Here is a 15,313-nt window from a genome sequence, read left to right as displayed (position 1 = left end):
AGATGATAGAATCAACAACAACAACATCGACGCCTCTCATCATTTTATCAGACATCGTCTATTACATCTACCCATGTTTTACCCCAACATTTTTATAGATATAAAATACATATACAGTTTAAATCATTTAAAACATGTATAAAAATATTTCATCAGCATAGACAACAAGTATTCAGACAATATGCACATATAGCACATAGTTTATATTAAATACTTCATATCTATGTGTAAAATGAAAGTGACTATGCACTCACTTGGTAAGGTGGTGATTCCGAACTCAGACAACGCTTTGTTACTCTTAAAACAATTTCCTTCGACAAAACCCAATATCAATACCACTATGGTTTAGTCTAACGTTAACCGCGACTAATTAATAGTCTAGCTATTATTACTATTATATAAGCGTTAAATAACACTCTTATATAACTCATAATAATAGCCCAAATAATTATTTTAAGGTCCTAATAATGTTACTATAATTAATTAGAAGTTATATTAAAAATAACATAGGCGTAACTCACTTAGAGCAGGTTTTTATTAAAAAAACCGGGCTTCGCTGGAGCAATGTTTCCGAGCCGAAAGCTTTTATTCTCGGAGTCGTCAGGCGCTCCGGGGCTTCCTTCTCGTGCTAGGGAGATTCCCTAGACTTGGGAGGGGTTTAAGGAGGCTAGAGAGAAGTTAGAGAGAGAAAAAAAGGTTATGGTGTGAAGAAATTATGAATGATTCATCCTTTATTTATAGGGATTTTATCGTACAGTAACCCCTAAGCTCCATCCGTATCTTCCGTGTACGAGCTCCGTTTTCTACATTATTTATATCCACGCGTTGGTATTTACGAGTACTACAACTTTCATTTAGACCTCGTCGGCTAATTCTCATTCTATCTCAGATTTAAAAAAATTATATCGTATTTATCGTGCTCGACGAGTAGAGATTAAGCTTCGTCCATATCTTTCGCATACGAGCTCCGTTTTCGACGTTATTTATATCCACGCGTTGGTATTTACGAGTATTACAACTTTCATTTAGATCCCGTTGGCTAGTTCTCTTTCTATTTCGGATTTACAAAACTGTATCGAATTTGCCGTGCTCGAAGAGTAGGGACTAAGCTTCGTCCATATCTTTCACATACGAGCTCCTTTTTCAACTGTGTTTTTATCTTTTAACTCCTATTAATGATATCTTCATTTCTTGTTTAGATTATTTTGGCTGAAAATCGACCGATCTAAAATTCGAATTTCTGGGCTGTGCACTGTTATGCTAAATCTTAGAAAAATCATAACTTCCTCATACGAAGTCAAATTTGGGCGTTCTTTTTATAGATGCTCTTGGTTTAACATATTCTACAAATTTCATTTAGATTGCTAAGGCTAAAAATTGTTCTATTGTAAATTCACTTTTTACGCTTCCCGGTGTCGTGCCGGTTTTACCGCGAAACTTCGGCGGGTCATAACTTCTTCGTTATAACTCGGATTTCGGCATTCTTTATATATCCGGAATCCTTGTTTTGACCACTACAACTTTATGTAAAGATATCGGGTTTATCTGACACTTTAATTTTGACGCTTATTTTTATCCTTTATTTATTATACGTTTATAAATAAGTAATAAGCACATAAATGCACATAATTCACGTAATACTCAAATAATTCATCTTTATTACTTCAAAAAGAGTTACAATAGTTGACCTAGACTATTACATCATCTACTACTGCTTAGCCCTGAAACACGGGTGTTATAATAGGTTATAAATCTATGCATGAGGCGGAAAAGTACTTAACTCTTAAGTTTACATGCAAACCTATTTAGATCTATGTTTTCTCTATTGATAGCAATAAACTATTAACATCAAGAACCCTAAAGGAACTCTATAATAATCGAAAATAAACATAGAGTTAGGGTTTAAATACCTTTTGATTATTATAGTAAATTACCAAACAAAATTTCTTCTTGAAAGCCTTGGAAATCAAGCACTAAAAATATGATGCCTCTAATGGATCACAACCAAAACCCTATAAATCCTATAATGAAGAGGAGAGAGAGGAGAGGGATAAAAATTTCGTTTCTAATCTTATAGGTAAAGGCATGAACGAAATTTGATGGCCTTGGGGTCGTATTTATAGTTTAGGTAACTTGCAGGCAAAACTATATTTGAATTAATTAAATAATAGATTTAATCCGAATTCAAATCATTTCCTTATCTACATCCAGAAGGCTTCTAGAAACCCTAGAAGAGTCTCCAAAACCGTCCACCCTTGGATGGTTATAGAATTGCCTTCTTTTGTTGAACTACTGAACAATTACAATTCACCACTTGTACCTTTAATTAATTCCAATTAGTCCTAAATTAATTCCAGATTAATTCTAGTTAATAATTAATTAATTCCAATTGATTTCCTATTAATTTATTAACCGTATAAATTAACAAATCCACTATTTAACTATTGATCTCATGTTAATCTATTAACTGACCCATTATTTGTTTCTAATTAATATATTAATCACATAATATATTAACAAAACATCTCTCTTTCTCTCTCTCTCTCTCTCTCTCTCTCTATATATATATATATATATATATATATATATATATATATATATCCTAATATTATTTCTAGCTATTTCTAGTTATGAGGGCAACCCAAAAAAAGATTTTGCTTCTATTTGCAAGTTTATGCCAATTTAGTTATAAGCTTATACACTTTAACCAACACATATTTCAATAGATTCATCACCAAGACCAAGGTTATTCTTCACACAATTTGTGAAAGAAAAAATGATAGATGTTTTTTAGTAGACAAAACTGCAACAATGGTACATGTGGTATGCATTTTTCTTGGATTTGGTCAAAAACCACAACTTTTTTTTGGATTGATGGTCATTTTGACCATATTTGTACGTGGATCTGGTCCCAAAAAATTAAAATGACTAAATTAGCATTATTAGATTTACTTTCTAATTTTTTTCCCTGTAAGTATTTTTATATATTAAATAAAAATAGGGGTCCACATACCCACCCTACTTACCTCTCTCTCTCTCTCTCTCTCTCTCTCTCTCTCTCTCTCTCCTTGATCATGTAGTAGATTCCTTTCCATAAGTCTCTTATTTTACTTTGTCTATTGGATTATTGTGCAGATGCTCACGTTCTTATGAAACAAATAATCCATCTAAAAATCCTTTTTTTTCCTAATAATTTTGCTTTACTTTATGTGGAGTTTTAAAAGAAATTAAGTCCACCTTTTCTTCTTGGAGTGTTTATGGGGATTTCTTCAAATCTTCATAAGAACTCATCTAATACACAATTGAATTTTGTAAATAATATTTCTGGGTATGTGTGCGTGATAGAAAACACCACCACCATGAACCTTTCTCTTTCCTCTTAATAAAACCCACCGTCCTACCATTATCACTTCTCTCTTCTTGCACCTTGACGCCTTCTTTGTTCGCGTTTATGTGTAATGTGACCCGATTTGAAGGTTCAATTGGTTTGCGGTGCAATCTGAAGCAAACAAGGAGGTTTAGGTGTTCTTAGAGGTTCCTTTTTTTTGGACAAAATCATGATTTCCATGGTTTTCGCTGCGGGAAAATCATCTAGGATGATAACTTGTCTATGACAAAAAAGATGGTCATCTAGGTTGATTCCGATAGCTTTTTCAAGACTTAGGGGAAACATATCTTGCTAGAGGGGGAAAAGTTTGTTGGTTGCCAGAAATAGATTCATGATGCCTTGACATACCTAATGCATCCACATAAAAGACCCAAACTATTCCATTAAAAACAAAAAGTTTACGAAATTATTGGTGGGATCTTTCTAGACGGGTTTCAAAATAAAATCGATTTAAGTGAGACAAAGTAAAGTTTTGAAGATGGAATTAACAGAAATAAGGAAGAACATATAAATACTAAAATCTCCTAAACTTTTTATTTTCCTTCAAGACAACGTCAGATTAGTGGTGGTGGTACAATTTCAGTTACGGTGGTGCTTGAGATTTATAGTAGTTTTTCGTGGATATAGCGGTGGTTCAATGTTTGGTGTTGTCCTTATGAGGAAGAAGAAGAAGAACACCGCGGGGGGGGGGGGGGGGGGGGGGGATGGGCCTATTTGTTTTTAATATTTATTAAATATTAAAAAATTATTAAAAAAATGAAAGAAGGCTATAATAGTCTTTTCAATTTGAGGTGGGACCTTTTCCACATACAAACATTGTCAAAAAGACCACCTATCAAAAAAAGTTGTGGTTTACACCTAGTACAAAAAAATGCATACTACATGAATGATTTTTGCACTTTTGTCTTTTCATTATCTTTTGAAAACAATGGATGAGAACTGAAAAAAGCTACATGCATTCTAACACAATTTCATATACCCCGACAACTTATGAACATTACTTCTCATAAGTCGGACAATTTCTTTTTGAACGTAAATTCAAATCTACTTCTAAACTACTACTCCTTAATTTCACCTCTATCCATGATTAGACTGGAACCGTTGACATCAAAGTCGGAGGACAACACCTAATACCATGCTAAACTAGAAAAATTGACCACGGCCAACTTTTAATTAATCTATATATAATACAATAATAATAATAAATAAATAAATAAATAATAATGAATAGAATAATATATGTTAAGTGCAAAAAGAATAAATTCACAAATAAACTAGGTTAAATGTATCATATCAATAATTTTAGAAAGCTCTAGACCAAATCCAAAGAAATAAGCAAACAGAGGGACCATTTTTGCAATTTTTTTTCTATATTATATAGATTTTCTTCTGATGCGGTCAAACTTCTCTTTTAGTCGCTGCAATAAAGACTAGAGAGGTCCAATGCGTACGACCTCAATCACACAGGCGAGAAGGGAGCGATGATACTGTAATCATATACCGTTAATCGAATCTTGGCCTAATCCTCATTGATATTTGAAATGGAAGACTCTTCGATGGAGTCTGATCTTAAAAGGAGGCATCTGTCGGAAGTCGTTTTGAAGAAGTGGCGCAAGGAACGCTTCCGTCGTACCCGGAAATACGAAAGCCGATTTAGCGAAACTGAGGTTCTGATCCTTTTCTAAACACCCACTCACACACTATCTCTCATATATAGATTCGTCTTATTATGTTAAGTATATTGCTGCCACTTCTACGGTCAAATTAATCGGACAAAAGTCGAAATCACAGTACAAAACTCTACCTAAATTAGTCAAACACAAATCAAAAGTTTCGGCTTTGGCCGTACGAAAATTTAGTCCCCAAATCTCTATGCTAAATCCTACTAACTAGTAATATTATCAAGAGCAAGTTACAAAAACGTACTATTTGGAACTGGGACAAAAACTTGATTTAAGAATCAAAATTGCAAAGATTTGACCGTTTTTACTTTGTTGTTAATAAAAGCCCATTCTAGGTCGGTTAGTAGACCTCATTTTTCCTTTCAACCATATAAATCTCATGTGTTCTCTATTTAACTGCCTTGTTGTGTGTATTGATCGTTTGCTGACAGGAGTGGCGTACAACCTTCTCCCTTGTCAAAACACACCGCCGACGCTTCCGTCATGAATCTGTCTTTGAAAAGCAAACTAATGTCCTCGAAAAGCAATCTCATGTCATCGAAAAGGGATCTACTCTAGCAGACCGATTAATCAATATCAAGGTTCTAATTCTTCCTTAAATACACTCTTTGGCATGCTGAGTTATCACTATAAACATACACGAACATATAAGAAAATCTGGAAGAAATTACTGAGATCGTTCCTGTATTTTGCCAAAATTTCCTGTTTGTTTGTTTGTTTGTTTTTTTTTTTTTTTTTCACTCGAGCCGTCCCTATGTTTTACTTTTGTTAGGGTGCAAGTCCATGCTTAATAGGAAATGACTATAATGCCCTTAATATTTTCTTTTTTACTTTTTTTTTATATATTTTTAATTAAAGAAAATGAATTAATTGATTTATTGACAAGTGGGACCCACTTGCACCCCACTCCCACTTACACCCCACTCATGTTACCACCCCACCACTGGTCACCAGCCACCATAAATCATCGCCAATTGCCACTAGCCTCTCACTTTCTATCTGTCATGGCTGGCTAATCGTCGGTATACTATGGTTGGACCACCGTCATTGGACCTCTGCCGCCATCTCTCTCTCAATTAGTTTGTCTCTTGATCTGACTCTCTCTACTAGTAATCATCGGATGTAACGGTGGAGGCAGATGAGTGACAGTTAGTTGCTGGCGGTGGTAATGTTGGCGGAGTTGTATTTACTGTACAGTTGTGATATGACATTTAGAATAGATTTTTTTGCCTGAATGTTTGGATTATTGTTAACTTTGTTAACCTTTTTAATCTATATTAGTATCTTGAGTAAATTACACGGATGGTCCCTATGGTTTAAGGCAATTTGCATGTTTGGTCTCTGATGGGAATATAAATTGTAAATGAAACAAGAAACAGATGAAATGCTGAAATGTGATGAATGAATGAAAGGAGAATGAACTTGTATTGATGATTCAATCCGAAGATTGCCCAGGGAATGATCCCTCTCTCACTGAAACAAATCTTCAGGAGCCAATACAATCATAATAACAAAAACATGACCTCATACTTTCTTATTCCCTCTCTATATATTCTCCTCTCTACATAACTAACTAATGATATTCTTTCCCCTTTTTACCCCTGGTCCCTTTCTAGAATATACCAATAACGGTTTAGGTGTGACAATTACTGTGGTCCCCTCTTCTCTATTTGCATCATTACTCCCTTCTTTAGAATGAGTCTTGTCCTCAAGACTCAACTCCGGAAACTGTCCCTGAATCATGATAGCATCTTCCCATGTAGCTTCTTCTTTCCCTTGTCCATCCCACTGAATCAGCCATTGCTCAAACTCATCTTGTTGATCTTTGATTAGCCGGGTAGCCAAAACCCGTTTAGGCACTAAAATCTCATCTTGATTCAATTCCAATTCTGGAGGGAAGACAGAATCTGCTGGGGTTTGCACTGCTTTCTTGAGGAGAGACATGTGAAAAACAGGATGTACTTTTGAAGTCGGAGGTAACTGTAATTTGTACGCAACCGGCCCTACTCTCTCAACGACCTGGAACGGACCAAAAAACTTGGCTGCCAGCTTGTGATGAATACGACGAGAAACCGACATTTGTCGATACGGTTTTAACTTTACATACACCCATTCTCCTATAGTGAAATGCACCTCTCTTCTTTTCTTATCCGCAGCTGTTTTCATCAACGCCTGAGCATGGGACAAGTGAGAACGCAGTTGCTTCAATGCCTCATCACGATCTTGTAATTCGATCGCAACTGTTGGCACACGGACTTCACCAGGCACAAATTGCACCACCGACGGTGGTTTACGACCATAGACCACTTCAAAAGGAGAAACACCAGTTGACCCATGAAACGTAGTGTTATACCAAAACTCTGCCCATGGAATCCACGAAGCCCAGGAACGAGGCTGATCGACAGCAAAACAACGTAAATACGCTTCCAAACAACGATTGATCACTTCAGTTTGCCCATCCGATTCCGGGTGATACGCTGAACTCATGTTCAATTGAGTTCCCTGTGATCGAAAAATCTCTTTCCAAAAATTACTTAGAAATAAGGGGTCCCGGTCACTTACAATGGATTTGGGAATGCCATGATGACGAATAACTTCATGCACAAACAACTCGGCCACCGATTTTGCGGAAAACGGATGTTTTAGCAACAAAAAATGACTGTACTTCGATAGCCGATCGACCACCACCAGAATCGTATCAACGCCTTTGGATTTTGGAAGACCCGTGATGAAATCTATAGAGAGATCCTCCCAAATAGCAGCTGGAAAGTCCAAAGGTTGTAATAGACCCCAGGCAATAGCGAACTAACTTTACAACGCTGACATACATCACATGCTCGCACAAACGCATTTACACACCCAATCATACCGGGCCAGTATAAATTGTTAGCCAAACGGCGGTATGTACGGTAATACCCAGAATGCCCTCCCGAAGCCGACGTATGAAACTCTTGTAGCAGTGCTGGAATAAATTTAGAAGCCCGAGAAATAACCAATCTATTCTTATAATAAAGAATTCCTTGTTTAACTGTGTACCCCACCGGATGAGGTGACTTATGCTCACATGCCACAATGAGTTTTTGTATTTCCGGATCAAGTTGTGCCTCTTGCACTAACTGTGCCCCTTGTACCCAAATGGGAGAAGATATCCCTTGACTGAAAACGCCTTCCTCTTCGCGACGTGACAACGCATCGGCAACTCTATTTTCCCTTCCTGGCTTATAACAAATATCAAAATTGAATCCCAAAAGTTTGGCCACCCAGTTTTGTTGATCCGGTGTAGTAATACGCTGGTGGAGAAGAAATTTAAGACTTTTTTGGTCGGTATACACTATAAACTTTGTGCCCAATAGATACGAACGCCAATGCTGCATTGCTAAGACCAATGCCATAATCTCACGTTCATAAGCAGACTTAGAAAGATTCCTGTCACTTAGAGCTTTGCTAAAATAAGCAATAGGACGGTTGTGTTGCATAAGAACTGCACCAATTCCCCTTCCCGAAGCGTCACATTCAATGACGAACGGAATCAAAAAATTGGGGAGAGCCAAAACAGGAGCAGAAATTAAAGCTTGCTTAAGTTCCTCAAATGCCTGCTGAGCCTCCTTGGTCCAACAAAAGCCTCTTTCTTGGTAAGGTCTGTTAATGGTCGAGCAATACTACCGTAATCTTTGACAAATTTACGGTAATACCCCGTGAGTCCAAGAAAACCTCTAAGAGCCTTGATATTTTTGGGAACCGGCCACCCAAGCACTGCCTCCACTTTACTTGGATCCATAGCAACTCCTGTACCATTAATGATGTGGCCCAAGTAATCCACAGCGGTTTGAGCAAAATGACACTTCTTTTGATTGGCTACAAACTGATGTTGTTGTAATATACGAAAAACCAACTCCAAATCAGCGAGATGAGTCTCCCACATGGCACTGTATACTAGAATATCGCCAAAGAAAATGACTACCTTCTTCTGCAAGAGGGATCTAAAAACATCATTCATAACGGCTTGGAATGTAGAAGGAGCATTCATCAACCCAAAAGGCATAACCAAGTATTCATAATGACCCTCATGTGTGCGAAATGCCGTTTTTTCAATGCTGTCCGGATGCATACGGATTTGGTTGTAGCCCGATTTCAGATCCAATTCAGAAAAAAATTTGGCACCTTGTAATTCATCAAGCAACTCTTCGACTACCGGAATAGGAAACTTGTCGGGAATAGTGACTTTGTTCAAAGCTCTGTAATCAACACACATTCTCCACGATGCATCTTTCTTACGAACCAAGATTACCGGGCTAGAATAAACGCTCTTACTTGGACGAATCATTCCCAAGGACAACAATTCCTTCACTTGATTTTCAATCTCTGTTTTGTGTAAGTGGGGATAACGATACGGACGAACACAAATTGGGTCCTGATTTTGTATCAAATTGATACAATGATCATGTGTTCGGATAGGAGGTAAGCCCGTTGGATTCTGAAAGATACCTTCAAATCTTGCTAATAATTGTTGAAGTGCCTGTTGATGATCCTGATGAAGCAATGCAGTTAACTGATTCGATGCCTCCAATGTGGAAGGTATGTGTGGCTGAGATAATTGACCTCCAGAACTCAGCCAATGGTGTAACGGAGTGTGTGAACGTTGGCCAACAGATAACCCATGAAGTGTGATTTCTTGATTGTCCCACTTGAATTTCATCCATGCATCTTTCCAATTGTGAGTCACTTCTCCCAAGGAATTCAACCAAGGCATACCCAATATCATGTCTGTGGACCCCGTGTCTAGCACTAATGCCGTAATCAAAAAAACACACAACCTGATCGTGATGGAAAGATTAAGACAGTGTTCAGTAACATGAACAATGAAACCATCACCCAACTTGATACGAATACCTGAAAAATTATCCGTAGAGAAATTTAAAGCGTCCACTAACTGTCTCGAAATGAAATTATGGGTGGCACCGCTATCAACTAACAGAATAACGGGAATACCTGTTAGAGCCCCTTCGAATTTGAGAGTTTTGCCACCAAAGGACAACTGAGAATCGCCGGCAAATTCTAGGGCAGAACACATTCCGTCAGACACGATCTCCTGTTCTGGATGTTCCAGTGCAGATGAGTCCAGCAAACGGAACTGGTCCTCGAGTGCAGTATCCTCTTCATCATCTCCTAAGAGTAAGATGTGTAATTGACCCTCAGCACACTTGTGATTTGGTCTATATTGTAACCCACAACGAAAACAGAGCCCCTTCTTACGGCGTTCTTCCCATTCCGTGCGCGTGAGAGATCGAATGCCCCGGTCTCGATTTCCAGATTTGGTGATGTCTGAAGGAACAGACGGAACAGATTTTGGTGTAGCTGTCGATCGGGTGGTATCCAAACGACTCGAAACAGATTTGGATCCCCATCTATTGAAACTGGGCTCTTTTGAGGCCGTTGGACCTACCATATTAGTGGGCATAGGAAAAAACCCATTGGAAACTCCAAATCGGTTCAAATAACGGAAGCGGTTCTGAGATACATTCCCCGACACCGGACGGATCAAATCCTCCACATCCTTGGCAACGTACATCGCTTCCATTGTTGTACGGGGTCACTGCAAACAAACCCAACGGCGAACATCATCCTGGAGCCCCGCCACAAAATATCCGATAGCTTGTCTTTCCGGTAGCTTGGGAACAAGAGAGCAAATACTCGAAATCATCAATATATTCCAGAATGGAATCAGATTGTTGAATTTGAGCGAGCTGGATATAAGGGTTTTGAACTTCTAATCCACTGAATCGTTGCAGAAGTTCCTCTTGGAACTGTTCCCAGGAAAGTAACGGATGAAGTTGAAGAACAATGGTAAACCAATGTTGAGCAACACCCACCATACTCAGCTGAGCTAATCGTAAACGAAATTGGGGATGCGTACCATTGATGTCGAAGAAGAGATTGGCCTTCTGGATCCATCCTTGAGGATCGAACCCATTGAACTCCGGAAGCTTAATTTTCTTCACCGACCAAGGTAACCCAGATGATTGCTGCTCAAACTGTGGAGGACGACGGGCATCACCACCGGAAGGGAACAAGGGCTCTCTTGTAGGCGGTGGTGGAGATGGAAAGACTAGACCAGATCCAGATCCAGTTTCAACGAATCCCTCAGAAACCGGCGTCTTCTCCAATTTGGCCATCCATGTCAACATTTGCTTACAAAACGTTATGTTCTCCTGTTGTTCCTTTTGAAAATTGTTGTTCAAATTTTCCATATTCACCTTCATCTCTCCCATGTCTATCTGAAGTTGAGAAAGAGTTGCATCATGATCGTCCAAACGTTGAGAGGTAGAGCGAGTCCCAGCCATGAATTCACCGGCGGCAGGTCAGGAGCAGGTCGGACCAATAATGGGAATATAAATTGTAAATGAAACAAGAAACAGATGAAATGCTGAAATGTGATGAATGAATGAAAGGAGAATGAACTTGTATTGATGATTCAATCCGAAGATTGCCCAGGGAATGATCCCTCTCTCACTGAAACAAATCTTCAGGAGCCAATACAATCATAACAACAAAAACATGACCTCATACTTTCTTATTCCCTCTATATATATTCTCCTCTCTACATAACTAACTAATGATAGTCTTTCCCCTTTTTACCCCTGGTCCCTTTCTAGAATATACCAATAACGGTTTAGGTGTGACAATTATTGTGGCCCCTTCTTCTCTATTTGCATCAGTCTCTAACTTATTTTTTTTAATTCGAAAGGTCTGTACTGTTTGTTTTTGTTGTGCGCTTGGTCCCTGTCTTACTTCTTGATTTTTTGATTTATTTAAATAAACACACCCAACCCCACTTCCACATCACCTTACCTTACCTACCCCACATTATTTAAATAAATTAAAAAATCAAAGGCAAAATAGTCTTTTTAGGTAAGACAGAGACCAAACGCAACAAAACAAACTGTAGGGACCTTCTGAGTTAAAACAAAAATTAGGGACCAAACGTGCAAATTACCCCAAACCATAGGGACCATTCGTGTAATTTACTCTAATATCTTATATAACATAAGAAACTCTTTAAAACATGATTCAATGTAATTAACTTTTAACTTTTTTTCCAGAAAAATGTTTAATTGACATTATACATAATAACTTCAAAAGTATAAAAGTTATTTATATTATAAGTACACATTTTAATGTTAAAAGTGGTTTGACTTTTAAGTAAGGGTGTCAATTTAGCATGATCCTTAGTATATTGTGGTTGGCAATCATTTGTATCTTTACTTAATTGGCTTTCCTATAAGCAACAACCATCGCATACCAATCTTTGAGTAACCCTCTATCCCTATAAATTTCATCAGTTTTTTCTATTGAAATAATTAGAACCTATTTGGCATTCCTAAGTACTTGGTCATATACCATATTCCACTAAGGCCTTTCAGATGTGAATTTTTAATTTACATCTCATTTGATACTTTTAAGAAAATCTCCAACCCTACATCAGAATTTAAATATCACACTAAATTTAATGTTAATTTATTCTAACCTAACACTAAATTTAACATTAAATATAATGTTGGTGAATAATACAACACAAAAAATAGTCTTTTATATATATATATATATATATATGAGTGTGTAACACCCGACGTTTTAACATAAGGTACATCTGAAATTTTCACTTTTACATTTATAATTGCCTTGGTGTACACTTGTATTAATAATCTAGTACTAGACATGGTTTACGACTACTCAAGCCACCATTAAACTCAACAATGGATTTACGGTTACACTAACTACCATTTTCTCTAATAACAATTCTAATAGACTTAAAACTACTAAAACCTACCATTTTCTCTATTAACAACAGTAATGGACTTATAACTACTCAAACTACCATTAGAACGTCACATGGTACTCATTATGCGACTTTCTGTACTCCTCAAGTATTACCATAATATAACTCATATACTCAAGACCTCAACACTATAATGTCATTAAACTCTTTTTACTCAATGGGATTCTTTTCTAAACACCCACTCACCCACTTTCATATATAGATTCATATTTTTTATGTTAGATATATAGTTGTGACTTATGACGGTGAAATTAATCGGACAAAAGTTGAAATCACTGTACAAAAGTCTACTTAAATTGGTCAACACAAATCAAAACTTTCAGCTTTGGCCGTACGAAAATTTAGTCCCAAATCTCTATCTATGCTAAATCCTAGTAAGTGATAATATTATTAAGATCAAGTTATAGTTTTGGTCATGGATATACTTGATTTTTGCAACTTTGATGCCAATCAATTTTATTGGTAATTTTGGTTTGTTATTTGAGGTTTTTGTAACATTTTTTCTGTTCATCTTCAAAGTAAAATGAGAAAATTAGTCGGTGAGTATAGTTGTTTGCAATTTTGGTTCCCAAAGTATAGCTATACTATTTGGAACGGGTATAAAAACGTTAAAATAACCTTAAATAAGGACCAAAATTGCAAGAGAAATTTTTCGGACCAAACTTGCAAAAATTTGACTATATTATAGGACCAATTTACTTTGTTATTAATAAAAACCCATTCTAGTTATGTTAGTAGATCTCATTTTTCCTTTCAACCATATAAATCTCATGTGTTCTTTATTTAACTGCCATGTGTATGTTAATCATTTGCTCACAGGATTGGCGTACATCCGTGTCACTTATCAAAACGCAAGCCCGACGCTTCCGTCGTGTATCTGACTTAGAAAAGCGATCTACTCATGTAGACCGATTAAGCAAAACCAAGGTTCTAATCCTTTCTTAATCATTCTTTGGCATGCCTATATATAGATTCATATATTTTTTTTATGTTAAATACATAGGGACTGTTAGGCTAGTGGGAATTATTCGGACATATTGGTTTAAAATATAGAGGTTAAGTTCAAATGAGAACACTATTTAATGTGAGAACACTACTTTATGTTACTATTCTACTATGAATTTAATATGTATCGTATTGTAGTAATTATAATATGAATATATTCAATTTTATATTGCTATTATACTATAATATATATATATATATATATATATATATATATATATATATAATAATTTAGTAAATTCTAATGTGAATGTTAAATATGTGATTGTTCATATATTCGGTGATGAATAATGTCATAAAGTTGTACATATAAAATTTAAATGTGAATATTAATATGTGATTGTTCGTATATTTGTTGATGAATAATGCCATATCGTTGTATATACAAAATTCATAGTAGAATAGTAACATAAAGTAGTGTTCTCACGTTTTCACATTAAATAGTGTTATCATTTGAACTTAACCATATATATATATATATATATATATATATATATATATATATATATATATATATATATTCCTCTGTAATCATGTTAATACACAATAATACAATTCAATCTTTTACAAAGTCTATTTTGGTATTAGAGCCAGCTAACCCTAATACTTCCAATACCCTACGTCGATCTTCTTTCCCTCTTCTTTTTTTTTTTGACAAAATTACATAAATGGTCCTCATGGTTGACAAAATCGACCAATTATGGTCCTTATGACGAATTCTTTACACAGACGGTCCCTGTGGTTTCAAAATTTTGCAAAGACGATCCTTTTGACTAACGGCGTTAACTTTTTTATTTAAGTCCTATGTGAAATGACATATTTGCCCTTCATGCATAAGGACGCTTTATGTAATATGTTTCTACCACAGGGACCATTTATGTAATTTTCTCTATTATTTATTATTTTTTTATTTATTTTAATTATATATTTAAGGATTTAGATTTGTTTAAATTTATTGTTTAATATATATATATATATATATATATATATATATATATATATATATATATTATTTTTTAACGTTTTGCTCAAATTACTTTTTCTAATCTTTTTGACATTTTCTTCAAATAAATTTATTAATGTTTTTTATGTTGACATTTTATTCGAATATTATTTATTTATTTATTTATTTTTTTGACGTTATGTTTGAATACATTTTTCAACATATAGTATGTTTATATTTGTTAAAAGATTTCACGACTATTGTAATTATAATTCGTAACTTAATTCACTTTTAATTATTTTTTCATTTTTTTTTCTTTTATCAGGTTATATAATTATTATTTTTTAATTCAAATATTTAACTATATAAGGTTATATAATTATTATTTTTGTAAGATAATTTATTAACATTTTTTATAAAAAAAGTGTAAAATGTTTGTTAAACGTGAATATGATTAA

General features: G+C 35.5%; 1 protein-coding gene across 7 annotated transcripts in view; it reads left to right on the top strand.

The window, feature by feature from the left end:
• The first annotated feature begins 4,785 nt into the window (after window positions 1-4,785).
• Window positions 4,786-15,313, top strand: part of LOC111920119 (calcium-transporting ATPase 4, plasma membrane-type) — a 32,843-nt gene continuing 22,315 nt past the window's right edge. For 3 of the 7 annotated variants that reach the window (XM_023915697.3, XM_023915698.3, XM_023915696.3), the window contains exons 1-3: window positions 4,786-5,055; window positions 5,502-5,651; window positions 13,727-13,834. In XM_023915697.3, the coding sequence (XP_023771465.1) occupies window positions 4,930-5,055; window positions 5,502-5,651; window positions 13,727-13,834 (384 nt within the window). In that variant the 5' untranslated portion in view covers window positions 4,786-4,929. Of the gene's footprint in view, window positions 5,056-5,501; window positions 5,652-13,726; window positions 13,835-15,313 lie in introns of those variants that run through there. The other 4 variants (XM_042897148.2, XM_042897149.2, XM_052766218.1 and 1 more) reach the window with 2 other exon arrangements.

The sequence above is a fragment of the Lactuca sativa genome, chromosome 8, assembly GCF_002870075.4.
Source record: "Lactuca sativa cultivar Salinas chromosome 8, Lsat_Salinas_v11, whole genome shotgun sequence".
Taxonomy (NCBI): domain Eukaryota; kingdom Viridiplantae; phylum Streptophyta; class Magnoliopsida; order Asterales; family Asteraceae; genus Lactuca; species Lactuca sativa.
Note: the sequence above shows the minus strand (reverse complement) of the source record. Positions and strands in the feature narration are given on the sequence as shown.